Raw genomic sequence first — 14,009 nt, forward strand, 5'->3', positions numbered from 1 at the left:
ACCAATACTGCCAATGTGGTAGTTCAAATTATACCTAAGTAGGAAATAAAACCGGTTGTTTATACTATTCAATAGGTTTATATTAGCAGGTATAGGTATTCAAGTTAATTAATATGTGAACAGCCACAAAAATACCCACTTTTCTCCCAAATATCAATTGGATCTTACATTGACAATTCAATAGAGGATACATTGTTTCCAATCTAAACGAGAAATCGTGAGCACAATGGAATCATAAATCAAACTTCAATTGAAAACTCAATTACTTAGATATTGGATGTTAAATCATTATTGGAAATATGGCTGAGATATAAAGACGTACATAGACGTTATTTGTATGTTTGTATGCTATAAATCGTGGTCGGTTTACTCTGCTCGTGATGGAAAACTTGCCACCACTAGCTGTTTGCCAATCAATTAGTGCATTAACCAATGAACGGGTTATAAAGTTATACGGAGAGATATTGGAGTAAAAATTTTAACGTTAGATTTTCTAGTAATATTATATTATCGTCGTGCACTGGCTACGCTTCTCGTTAGTTAATTTAATTAGCAGATACGTTTGTAATTATAATAAAGTGTATAGATCTGCTAAGTAAAATAAGTACTTTATAAAAGATTTTTCCAAGTATTTACAGATGGTTTTGTTACCCGCTGTATGAAATTCACGAAAATTTAGATAGGAGATAATGTTAAACATGCTATTTATGAGTGGATAATTAATTTAAAATCTTAAGCAATAACTGGACCAAGTATTTATCCTGTTATTGTCAACAATAATTAAACATTTCACTTTTTATCACAAGTCAGAACCCTACACTTTTATAAAAGCAAACATAGCTCTGCTATTTATTTTTCATACACAAATGCTACTGCAATAACATTCCCGGGAAATGTTAATAAAAATACTTCATATACCAATATTTTTTATCTTATTTTTGTCAGCCATGTTGCTTTTTCATTTGCCAACCGCGGAGGTAATTTCATTAACAATTTTGTTAGTTATATTGCTCTGTATGTTTTCACCTCATTGCAGACTTAACTCATTTCCCTCTTGGCTAATTAAAAGGTTTATAAAACCTTTCATTGGCAGTTTATTTTGATTATTTTGTGGTTTTTATGTAATTAATGGCTCGTAGCATTGGCACTTTGCACAGTTTGGAGATAAGTAAGTGGAAATAGATTCGTTAGTTAGATTTAATATGATGATTATCAATTTATTGGATCTAGCGCACAGTTTATTCGCATTGAATTTAGCTTTGAATTCCGGGGATATCAGAATTACGTTTTGTCCAGGTTTTATAATAATTTATACGTGATAGAATCTGATTTTCATAGTACATACAACTTGCTCAAAAATATGCCCAAGTGTATAAAGTCACAAGAATAGTCCTGAGTTGCTCGTGTACATTAGTACCTACTTAGTTACAATGATTACATTTACAACCACAGAAATGTAGCTTAAAGATAAGCCCGTCTTGTTCCGCTTTTATTTCCAAGCTTAGGATATATTTAAGAATGGAAATTTCTCGACCATTTGCATTGTTCTAGTCTGTATTAAGCGAGTGAAGGCATGTTTTCATAATATAATATCTCACTGTTATTTCGGGGCTTGTTTGTTATTGTACCGATTACTTTGCGAATACGTTGAATGTTATTTTGCTTGAGTTAAATAAATAGGATGCTGGATTACTTACATGAAATAATATATTATGTTTGTTTATGACGTTAAATGATATTTGTATTTTAAGCGTAGTCTACTTTCAAAGTATCAAATTATTGTATTTTAAAGTAAAAGTGAAGAAATTCTGAATCAATTAGCCGGATATAAAAGCGTATTTTTTTAAATGTTTTTAATAAGGCTGATGGAGCTATGAAAAATGAGGTACATATTCTATAATGTTGTATACAAGTATGTACGACAGAATTTTATATGAAAATCTTAGTGAAGACGCCGCAATAGCTTAACAAGAAACACGTTAATTAATTCATAGTTATAAAGTTTTCTTCGCTAAATATCACTTTGCCACTACTTTGTTTAATCACGTTAAAAGCTTTTCGTTGTTCACATCAAGCAAATGTAAAACTGATGGCCCATTTATTAAATTGGCAACACAATTTCATACTTGATTATTTTGCACTGGCAATTTTATTAACGGTTTGTTTGATAAGCTATTAAATTGTCGTTGAGAGAGGTTGTAGCGGAGTGTAAAGTGCATCGTTGTTTGATAAAATTAAATGGATTTTATTTTATGGAAAACTGTTTTAATATTGCGGTGAACGGCAGATAAGCTTGTTATTCGGCTGAAATGTGTTCTGGGTACACTTTTGCACCGGTAAACCGCTCCTTTTATTGGTTTTATATTATTTTTATTGAATACAGTGGCGATAACTAAAGTAGTTTTGTTAATAGAAGACTATATTATAACTGCAGCTATAAAACTATCCTGGTTGATAACTTCTGATTTCATTCGACAAATTTCAAACTTACAGGTGATTGTAAAGAATAAAATGCTTCTAGTATAGTAGGTACTTACATATTTTTAAATCGTATTTTATTACTAAATGCAAGCACCTCAAAAGCCTATAAATTTCGTTGAAAAGTACAGCAATCCTATGTAAAAAAGGCTTCACAAGAATTTATTACAATCGTATAAGGCCCACAACTTAACACCTAAGGTGAATTGAATCCTGTTAAAGTGGGCTCTAAAGTCTAGAAAACGTATAACGGCTTTTACGAATTATACTCGTAACTTTTCAAGAGTGGTTACGTACTTTTAAAGCTTGAAATTGAAAAGACCCTCATTTAAAATAAAGGATTTTTCAATCGAAATGTCTGAAGGGTATAATTAGTTCCAATTTGTTATTGATTTTGTGATTTTCAATCCGACTGAATAAGTAACGAATCAGGGAAATGTTTTTAATTAAATTTTCCTGACGTTCGATTCAATTTCCTTTTGAAAATGTAGTATTAATGGCACGAATGACTGTAGAAAATTGTGTTATTTGAAATACATGCGTTTTAATTTAGTTTCTAGTTGTGTTTTCAGACTGAGATTAAAACAATTATCCTAATAATTGCTTTTAGCTGCGTAGAAGATTCAACTCTTTGTACTTTCCTAGTTTTATTATTTTAATAGACTACAAATATAATTTTAATCCAGGTAATCCACGATTGTCCGTGGAATTATACCAACCACATAAGGAATTACGGGACGTCACATAAAATAGAACATACTTAAAGGACATTTTAATGGTTATAGTTTTGCTTATTAAGGCAGGCTCATAAACTCTTTGAAGTTTTGCAAACAAAGCCAAAACTCCAATTGGCTGAAGTCAAATACCTACTAACAATTTATTTTCGGCGGTTTCAGCTATAAAAATATTTCAATGCTCTTAAGTTCACCTGCTTCCGCATATAAATTATGTTCCAATCTCTCTATTCGTTGTTTGAGTGTACAAAAAATGCAGATTGAATCAGTTTTTCATCGTTTCATGCAAATGGTGCGCTCGGCTGAGGTAAGCCTATCCATTTTCCGATTGAGCGAAACGTATTATTTTCGTACTCTTTGTCGATGAACTATTGAACTTGATGTTAAAAGGTATATTTTACCCCAATATTTCTGTTACAAAATTCCTTTGGACTTTTGACAGCATTCTGATTATCCGGATTGATATATTTGTACTATATAGGGTAAATATATGTATGTATTTGCAAACAACTAATGAGTAGTAAAGTTGGTGACAGTTATATTTTTAAAAATCAAATCTCGTTAACTTTTGCTCTACGCAATTACATAATAAAACAACATTTTGAAAATACTTTAATCAGCTCATTGCACCTGTTTCTCGTTCAATAACAACACAAAGTAATAAAGTTTACCTTTGACCTTTAAAGCAACAGCCAACAAATTAAATGGTTATATACCAAATAATGTTTATTACAAAATTAAATGGCACTTAGTTAACATAAAAGGGAGGGAGTTAAGCCGGCTTCGGAGCGGCTTAATGGAAAATTGTCACAAACTGACTGACTGTTGTTAAAAACTTACAACTAAAAGTTGTTATAGTTAGGCCTCGTTTTTGTACCTTTTCATTTTAGTTTTAATGTTAGAGACCGTCCGGACTAATAGTAGTTTTAAAATCCAAACTAATAATATTTTATTCATTGCGTTATTGAGCCTAATTACCCTTTAGTCTCAATTATACTGCCTGACTTGCTGTTAACAGACGAATAGTTTAATAGCATAGCTTGTAAATTTTTGAAACCGGCTAAAATTTGCCTTAAATGTGAGTAATAAATAAACTCAAAAGCAAATAAAATGCTAGCGTAAATTTTCAAATATTAGGTTACCAATACAACTAAAATATTCAGTTCCAATCAGCATCGAGACCCACTGCAATGCGCTTTACCGATATTTACGTTCCAACATTTTACAGTAAGTGTCGATGTCAGCACTCTGGTGAAGTATATGAGGGCATTAAGAACAGGTTAGGTATAATCCAGATCTCAGTACGCTCATATTTTTGTACGACGCTGAAATGGAGAAAATATATTTTCCTACTCTTTAAAACATTTGAGCCTAATGTGTAATATATGTTACCAATACGTATAGATTTGGTAACATATTTCTAGATGTACATAATTTGATCCAAAATAAATCTCATAACTTGGTTGATAATATTGATATTCTATATCTCAATAAAACTTTTTTTAAATAATCACTAATATTTTACGGAGTTTTAGCAGCAGTATGCTGGTCTATCTCACTTTAGTCTGTATCATTGACTATCATAAGTGTCAGCAATTGATCTAAATAAATAAATATTTTGATTTTTAAAAGTTTGTTATCGACTTTAACAAAAGTTTAAAGCCGATTTTTTGCATTTCCACCATAATTTTAAATCTTAAATTATTCCCGTACATCAAAACAACGAGGTTTGAATATAAATCATATCTGTCCGTAGTCACGTAGCAAGCACATTGAGATAAAGATTGCATGTCGGGACTGTCATTAAATACCAACCGAAGGTGTGCAACGAGCTTGTACTGACATGAAACGCAAGATAAGAAAATAAACTGTGAAGTTATCCGCTTGGGATCACGTTCTGCAGCTTGGAATATAAAAAATACTCTTCTTTGGTTGTTTTTGAATAGGTACCTATGTATGATGGATTTTTGTTCTAGTGCATGACTGATACTGATACATATCTCAGATAATATTATTGTAGCGCTTTTCGTCTAGAAAATTGTCCTTGAAAATAACTTTAAATAAAAGTATTAAAAATTACAGAAATAATTTTTACTTAAAACTTTGTAACTATGAACAATCGTTTTACTTATGTTAAGACTTAAAGATAAAGCATATTTTTTAAACTTATATGTTTTTTTTAAACTTTACGTGATATAGTGATATTCACTCGCGATATTTACTCCATACAGCTCCTAATGTACTTCATAATAAACCCGCCTACAGGAAAATTTCACACTGCAGACGTTGCGAGAATGAAATATGGTGACGTCATTAATTCCCGTCTCGCCTTACCCACTGGCTGTAATCAATAACCGTTATTTTCTTTAATCGATTAATCTGCTGGTGAACCTCTAACATATGGAGCTATGAAAAATGAGGTACATATTCTATAATGTTGTATACAAGTATGTACGACAGAATTTTATATGAAAATCTTAGTGAAGACGCCGCAATAGCTTAACAAGAAACACGTTAATTAATTCATAGTTATAAAGTTTTCTTCGCTAAATATCACTTTGCCACTACTTTGTTTAATCACGTTAAAAGCTTTTCGTTGTTCACATCAAGCAAATGTAAAACTGATGGCCCATTTATTAAATTGGCAACACAATTTCATACTTGATTATTTTGCACTGGCAATTTTATTAACGGTTTGTTTGATAAGCTATTAAATTGTCGTTGAGAGAGGTTGTAGCGGAGTGTAAAGTGCATCGTTGTTTGATAAAATTAAATGGATTTTATTTTATGGAAAACTGTTTTAATATTGCGGTGAACGGCAGATAAGCTTGTTATTCGGCTGAAATGTGTTCTGGGTACACTTTTGCACCGGTAAACCGCTCCTTTTATTGGTTTTATATTATTTTTATTGAATACAGTGGCGATAACTAAAGTAGTTTTGTTAATAGAAGACTATATTATAACTGCAGCTATAAAACTATCCTGGTTGATAACTTCTGATTTCATTCGACAAATTTCAAACTTACAGGTGATTGTAAAGAATAAAATGCTTCTAGTATAGTAGGTACTTACATATTTTTAAATCGTATTTTATTACTAAATGCAAGCACCTCAAAAGCCTATAAATTTCGTTGAAAAGTACAGCAATCCTATGTAAAAAAGGCTTCACAAGAATTTATTACAATCGTATAAGGCCCACAACTTAACACCTAAGGTGAATTGAATCCTGTTAAAGTGGGCTCTAAAGTCTAGAAAACGTATAACGGCTTTTACGAATTATACTCGTAACTTTTCAAGAGTGGTTACGTACTTTTAAAGCTTGAAATTGAAAAGACCCTCATTTAAAATAAAGGATTTTTCAATCGAAATGTCTGAAGGGTATAATTAGTTCCAATTTGTTATTGATTTTGTGATTTTCAATCCGACTGAATAAGTAACGAATCAGGGAAATGTTTTTAATTAAATTTTCCTGACGTTCGATTCAATTTCCTTTTGAAAATGTAGTATTAATGGCACGAATGACTGTAGAAAATTGTGTTATTTGAAATACATGCGTTTTAATTTAGTTTCTAGTTGTGTTTTCAGACTGAGATTAAAACAATTATCCTAATAATTGCTTTTAGCTGCGTAGAAGATTCAACTCTTTGTACTTTCCTAGTTTTATTATTTTAATAGACTACAAATATAATTTTAATCCAGGTAATCCACGATTGTCCGTGGAATTATACCAACCACATAAGGAATTACGGGACGTCACATAAAATAGAACATACTTAAAGGACATTTTAATGGTTATAGTTTTGCTTATTAAGGCAGGCTCATAAACTCTTTGAAGTTTTGCAAACAAAGCCAAAACTCCAATTGGCTGAAGTCAAATACCTACTAACAATTTATTTTCGGCGGTTTCAGCTATAAAAATATTTCAATGCTCTTAAGTTCACCTGCTTCCGCATATAAATTATGTTCCAATCTCTCTATTCGTTGTTTGAGTGTACAAAAAATGCAGATTGAATCAGTTTTTCATCGTTTCATGCAAATGGTGCGCTCGGCTGAGGTAAGCCTATCCATTTTCCGATTGAGCGAAACGTATTATTTTCGTACTCTTTGTCGATGAACTATTGAACTTGATGTTAAAAGGTATATTTTACCCCAATATTTCTGTTACAAAATTCCTTTGGACTTTTGACAGCATTCTGATTATCCGGATTGATATATTTGTACTATATAGGGTAAATATATGTATGTATTTGCAAACAACTAATGAGTAGTAAAGTTGGTGACAGTTATATTTTTAAAAATCAAATCTCGTTAACTTTTGCTCTACGCAATTACATAATAAAACAACATTTTGAAAATACTTTAATCAGCTCATTGCACCTGTTTCTCGTTCAATAACAACACAAAGTAATAAAGTTTACCTTTGACCTTTAAAGCAACAGCCAACAAATTAAATGGTTATATACCAAATAATGTTTATTACAAAATTAAATGGCACTTAGTTAACATAAAAGGGAGGGAGTTAAGCCGGCTTCGGAGCGGCTTAATGGAAAATTGTCACAAACTGACTGACTGTTGTTAAAAACTTACAACTAAAAGTTGTTATAGTTAGGCCTCGTTTTTGTACCTTTTCATTTTAGTTTTAATGTTAGAGACCGTCCGGACTAATAGTAGTTTTAAAATCCAAACTAATAATATTTTATTCATTGCGTTATTGAGCCTAATTACCCTTTAGTCTCAATTATACTGCCTGACTTGCTGTTAACAGACGAATAGTTTAATAGCATAGCTTGTAAATTTTTGAAACCGGCTAAAATTTGCCTTAAATGTGAGTAATAAATAAACTCAAAAGCAAATAAAATGCTAGCGTAAATTTTCAAATATTAGGTTACCAATACAACTAAAATATTCAGTTCCAATCAGCATCGAGACCCACTGCAATGCGCTTTACCGATATTTACGTTCCAACATTTTACAGTAAGTGTCGATGTCAGCACTCTGGTGAAGTATATGAGGGCATTAAGAACAGGTTAGGTATAATCCAGATCTCAGTACGCTCATATTTTTGTACGACGCTGAAATGGAGAAAATATATTTTCCTACTCTTTAAAACATTTGAGCCTAATGTGTAATATATGTTACCAATACGTATAGATTTGGTAACATATTTCTAGATGTACATAATTTGATCCAAAATAAATCTCATAACTTGGTTGATAATATTGATATTCTATATCTCAATAAAACTTTTTTTAAATAATCACTAATATTTTACGGAGTTTTAGCAGCAGTATGCTGGTCTATCTCACTTTAGTCTGTATCATTGACTATCATAAGTGTCAGCAATTGATCTAAATAAATAAATATTTTGATTTTTAAAAGTTTGTTATCGACTTTAACAAAAGTTTAAAGCCGATTTTTTGCATTTCCACCATAATTTTAAATCTTAAATTATTCCCGTACATCAAAACAACGAGGTTTGAATATAAATCATATCTGTCCGTAGTCACGTAGCAAGCACATTGAGATAAAGATTGCATGTCGGGACTGTCATTAAATACCAACCGAAGGTGTGCAACGAGCTTGTACTGACATGAAACGCAAGATAAGAAAATAAACTGTGAAGTTATCCGCTTGGGATCACGTTCTGCAGCTTGGAATATAAAAAATACTCTTCTTTGGTTGTTTTTGAATAGGTACCTATGTATGATGGATTTTTGTTCTAGTGCATGACTGATACTGATACATATCTCAGATAATATTATTGTAGCGCTTTTCGTCTAGAAAATTGTCCTTGAAAATAACTTTAAATAAAAGTATTAAAAATTACAGAAATAATTTTTACTTAAAACTTTGTAACTATGAACAATCGTTTTACTTATGTTAAGACTTAAAGATAAAGCATATTTTTTAAACTTATATGTTTTTTTTAAACTTTACGTGATATAGTGATATTCACTCGCGATATTTACTCCATACAGCTCCTAATGTACTTCATAATAAACCCGCCTACAGGAAAATTTCACACTGCAGACGTTGCGAGAATGAAATATGGTGACGTCATTAATTCCCGTCTCGCCTTACCCACTGGCTGTAATCAATAACCGTTATTTTCTTTAATCGATTAATCTGCTGGTGAACCTCTAACATATCGGATAAAATTCCTGAAATTTGCTAAGCGACTCACGATAAATATTGGAATTCCGTTTCGGAAATTGATGTGCCTCCAAAATTAGGAGAATATCTTTGAGATTTCGCTGGTTTAGGTCGACTAAGTCACATTCTAGTTTATAGAAAGAAAACCAATTTACATACTTTAGTTACTTTCGGAAATATAAAATAAGTTTACCAAGAAGGAATGCAAGCTTAAAGGGGTTTTAATGTGTGAGGACAAAAAGTTATCGATCTTCCGTTTGAAGAAAAGCTCATAAAATTATTTAAACTATAGGTAGGTATCTACTAACAATTTTACTTTACAATAACTTGTCGGATGTTTATCTATAAAGACCCTTATAAAGTTAGTAAGCTTCGGCAAAATGTCAAACAACTTACTAAGCGTATATAAGCGGTTGCTCCTGAAGTTACAGTACAACTGTTATTCGGAACATTTTAGATGGAAAACAAGGGTTTACGTTCAAAAGCCAGTAGGAATCTCTCCTATAGTATTTTCTGAATCTAGGATGACTAGGGTCTTGAACATAAAGATATAAAAAAGTAATTTAATCTTTATAATGGAGAGTAATGATCTTGCGCGAACAGTCAGTTTAGGGATACGGTAAAAACACAAAATTGTTGTAGTTTTGGATGTCTTCTAAGTGGTACTTTTTTTTTTACTTATGGCCTGTATTAAACACTTTTTCCACTGTACCTTTAAAACTTTTTAGTTTTATATAGTTCCCATAGTTTTGTGTATACCTAACTATTTTTCTAACATGTTTTATAGTTTAGTGTTGTGATGAACACTAATAAAGTTTATTTATAAGCTCTACGTAGCTAGCATGTTGTATTCACTTCAAGAAGAACAAACGCAATTGAATGTATCGTGTAATTTTATACATTATGTACCATTATGTGTTTTGTTCGGTTTAGTGAATCTAATAAAAAAAAAACCCTCAAAGGTAATACACATCATCTTTATTAAAGAATCGAGTGAGTATCTTTGTATAAACGGATGTATGAATGATTCCTGAAAGAATTTACCGGAGCATAACTCCGAACCCTCCAGATATTAATCAATCAATCTTGGAATAAATTAAAAATGCGATGAGAAATACCACTCCCTATACAAAGAGTACACAATGAAGTGAGATACGAACTTCGAGCGGATAGTTTTATCTTTTGATCCTAATCTGCACATTATATTTAATAAATATTAATATTTCTGTATATTTATTTATACTGTCGATAGGTATGCTCTTTTTAGATAACGCGTCATTGGCGCATTTCGTCAGCTGTGGGCTCAATGCCTCTCTTATTGAAAAAGGCCCCTTTGCCTAGAGGATATGAAAAAAACTCGAACCTGGGTAAGACTTTATGGATAAATTGGTTACTTGGGTAAGTAAGTTTAGTTACAGTTTAAGCCTAAGCTGATGTAAGGATCTTGTTGTTGTTGCGCAGTTGTAATACTTACTTATTGTTATGTGCTAGACTTATTATATGCTTGTAGGAATATATTAATTATTGAAGTTATAAAACAACACTCTCTAAAATGGAGTGCATATCGCTTTCCGCTTATTACATGTACTGCACATCTCAGAGTTGATCAGACGCGGAGCGAAGTTCCCAGCAAAATCGAAGTAGGCGGTGTTTACGTGATTGCACTCGTACGCAAATTCATCTAAAAACCAATTTATAAATATTGCCTCAAAGTTCCCTGTTTCTCGTGTATTTTATTTATGATTTGCGAGTTTTATTTTATGACTTTGGGTTTACTAAGTATAAATAAATACACTTTTATTCGCTGGGATAGACTTTGAGACTGTTTTCTTTTTATCAATAAAATGTTTAAGATAGACAGCTTGATTTTAATAGGAACTAGGAACGTCGGAGGCCAAGTACCTATTATATTGACATACACAAACAGATGGCAATATATCTAAAATAGAGCTAACATGGTCCTGCGGTCGAGAAGTGAAACGGAGGCGAAGAGTTAATGAATATTTCATAACGTTCATTGCTTGCGATATTGATTCTTCGCATGTAAAAAATGGGATGAACTAAAATATAATGACAATCTGCAATTTTTTAACTAAGAACCTGGTTTTCTCATTCGAGAAGAGAACAGTGAAATAAGGGGATAATTTTTAACGAAACTTAAAAACTCGGTCATACAAATGCGAAAGTAAAAAGCCGAGCGGAAGGTGCGCATTCTTGTAGCGACCCACGCCCACAGCGACGTGACGAACACTATGCGAGACAGCGAGCTACGAGAAAACGAGAACGCGATGGTTTTGCCCGAGGCCGCGAGGTCGGACAGAGGGCGAACGCGATACGCGAAGCGAGAGCGAAGCGTACCGGTTGTGTCTCCGTAATAATATCAAGACTCGAGTTAAAATGGACACGGAAAAGTTTATTGAGTGTGTGAAGAAATGTCCTGTGTTGTACGATACGCGACATAAGAAATACAAAGATTTCTCTCAGAAGTCTGAGGTGTGGGAACGTATTGCCTTAGAAATGAACGAACATAGTGAGTATTATACTTTATCTTGTGATATTATTACTCGCTCTAACGGTGCGTTGCGTTTCACGAACGAACATCTCGTGTAATGAAACGCGTTGTTGTCGTGGACACTGGTGAATTTAACTAATAATATTACCCTTTTACGTATTTTATTCTATCTATTTAAAACGATTATAACGTAAACCACTGTTTCTGGGAGTAACTCTACAAGTTTATTGTATTTGCTTTACGTTTAATTCTCATCATTCTGACAGTTTTTACAAATAAAAATATTGACAGTATAGTGACATTGACAGTGTTTTGTTTACAATTTGATACCATAACAATCCCAGTCAGAAATTGGAAAAATAGTGGTCAGAACGTGTAAGTATTACATTAGTTCTCAATTATTTTCAGGTGAAATTCTTCGAACTAAATGGAAAGGGTTAAAAGACGGATACACGAAGTATAGAAAATGGAAATTACATCGTCAAGGTAATGGAAAAGCTTATTGTAACTGGCGTTGGGGGCCGTACTTGGAATTTCTGGATCCTTTCGTAAGTCAGAGAAAGAAAAAGGAGTATAGCAGGCCCGTACAAGATTTTAACAGACCAGTGGGACAAGAGAGTGAGTTTTTACATTTAGAGATACCGTCGCAGGAACTGAAGACGCAAGAAGGTGAGGAATCATTGCAAAGTGAGTGTATAATAAAGTTTGAGCCGTTACAGTCGACATCGCCGGCTTCTACACCTAGTACTTCGAGACCAGAATCTCGTGCTTCATTCCGTGAGTCTCTTGTACCCATTGAAAGTGTGACCGACAACAATGACAAGTTAATAAGCTTTGTACAAACGTCACAGGCTAAAGGTATTGATGCCGCTGACCTTTTGTTCATGAGCTATGCGGATACTTTCAAAAAGTTCTCTGTAGGTACACAAACTAAATTGAAAATTAAAATGGCAACCATTTTTGCTGAAGCCGAGTTACAGGAACACAATTCTATTCAAAGTAGATTGATATTATAGCCTCCGGTTGATGTAGGTAATGAATAAAGTTTAAAACTTAGTGTAAGTAAAGAAATATTTGTCAGTTGTTGTTAGTGTACTTAAGCACAATAAATGTTGTTTTATATATAGAAGTGTTTTATTTTTTTTTATTTGCCCCTTTTGAGATTGATAAATTCATCACTACCTAAAAATAAACATAAATGTAATATTAACAGCTGAGCCACCATCAGGCAGCCTACTTAATAAGAATGAGACTATGACTAGGCAGGAATATAAGATTGTCTTAATACTTTTTCAAGAACTTGTAAAGAGTAACTTTAAATGGTTTTACCTGACCGAGTAATTGATTGAGAATGATTGTGTATTTTAAGTTTATTTTGTTCTGTTTTCTGTGTGATGGGACTGAGATGTGGGCATAATTTACAGTTTTATTCTTTTGTATTCCTTGATGATTAATAGGTATACAGTTAGTATTATCCAATGAAGTAAATCTTGTAACATACCTATTATACTAAACTAGCTGACCCGCGTAACTTCGCTTGCGTCACATAAGAGAAAATAAGAGAAAATGGGTCATAATTTTCCCCGTTTTTGTAACATTTTTCGTTGGTACTCCGCTCCTAATGGCCGTAGCGTGATGTTATATAGCCTAAAGCCTTCCTCGATAAATTGTCTATCTAACACTGAAAGAATTTTTCAAATCGGACCAGTAGTTCCTGAGATTAGCGCGTTCAAACAAACAAAGAAACAATCAAACAAACAAACAAACTCTTCAGCTTTATTATATTATATAGTATATATAGTATAGATACTACCACAGATGGCACTGTGTTTTACACTATGTGAAATTTTTATAATTTCAGAAAGCCAAACAAATCTATTAAACTTGTTATGTTTAGGATTAATATGAATATGGTCTTTTTCATTATATTTAATACTCCATAGCCTGATACTATAAGTCTGTTACACTTCTATTTTAAATAAGACTTTAATTTTCAGTTCCTTTAACACAATAACAACAAACCAAAGTTGTTGCACATTTCCAGTTATAAAATAATTTGGATCTTATTCTAGTCGGTTTGCTATTTAATTCTTAATATATTTTTTTTGTGGGGTTAATGGTAAGTAACTAGA

The 14,009-nt window shown here is 32.3% G+C and overlaps 1 protein-coding gene across 1 annotated transcript; it reads left to right on the forward strand.

The window, feature by feature from the left end:
• Nucleotides 1-11,699: 11,699 nt before the first annotated feature.
• LOC142978375 (uncharacterized) lies at nt 11,700-13,178 on the forward strand. Its single transcript, XM_076122803.1, has 2 exons — nt 11,700-11,895; nt 12,286-13,178. Exons 1-2 carry the CDS (start codon nt 11,763-11,765, stop codon nt 12,891-12,893), a joined length of 741 nt encoding a protein of 246 aa, XP_075978918.1. The 5' UTR covers nt 11,700-11,762; the 3' UTR covers nt 12,894-13,178.
• Nucleotides 13,179-14,009: the final 831 nt, after the last annotated feature.

Source organism: Anticarsia gemmatalis, chromosome 14 (assembly GCF_050436995.1).
Source record: "Anticarsia gemmatalis isolate Benzon Research Colony breed Stoneville strain chromosome 14, ilAntGemm2 primary, whole genome shotgun sequence".
NCBI classification, from domain to species: domain Eukaryota; kingdom Metazoa; phylum Arthropoda; class Insecta; order Lepidoptera; family Erebidae; genus Anticarsia; species Anticarsia gemmatalis.

Coding starts and splice junctions, on each gene's coding strand:
- LOC142978375 (XM_076122803.1), top strand. CDS start 11,763: ATGGACACGGAAAAGTTTATTGAGTGTGTGAAGAAATGTCCTGTGTTG. Junction 11,896..12,285: donor CTTAGAAATGAACGAACATA/GTGAGTATTATA, acceptor AATTATTTTCAG/GTGAAATTCTTCGAACTAAA.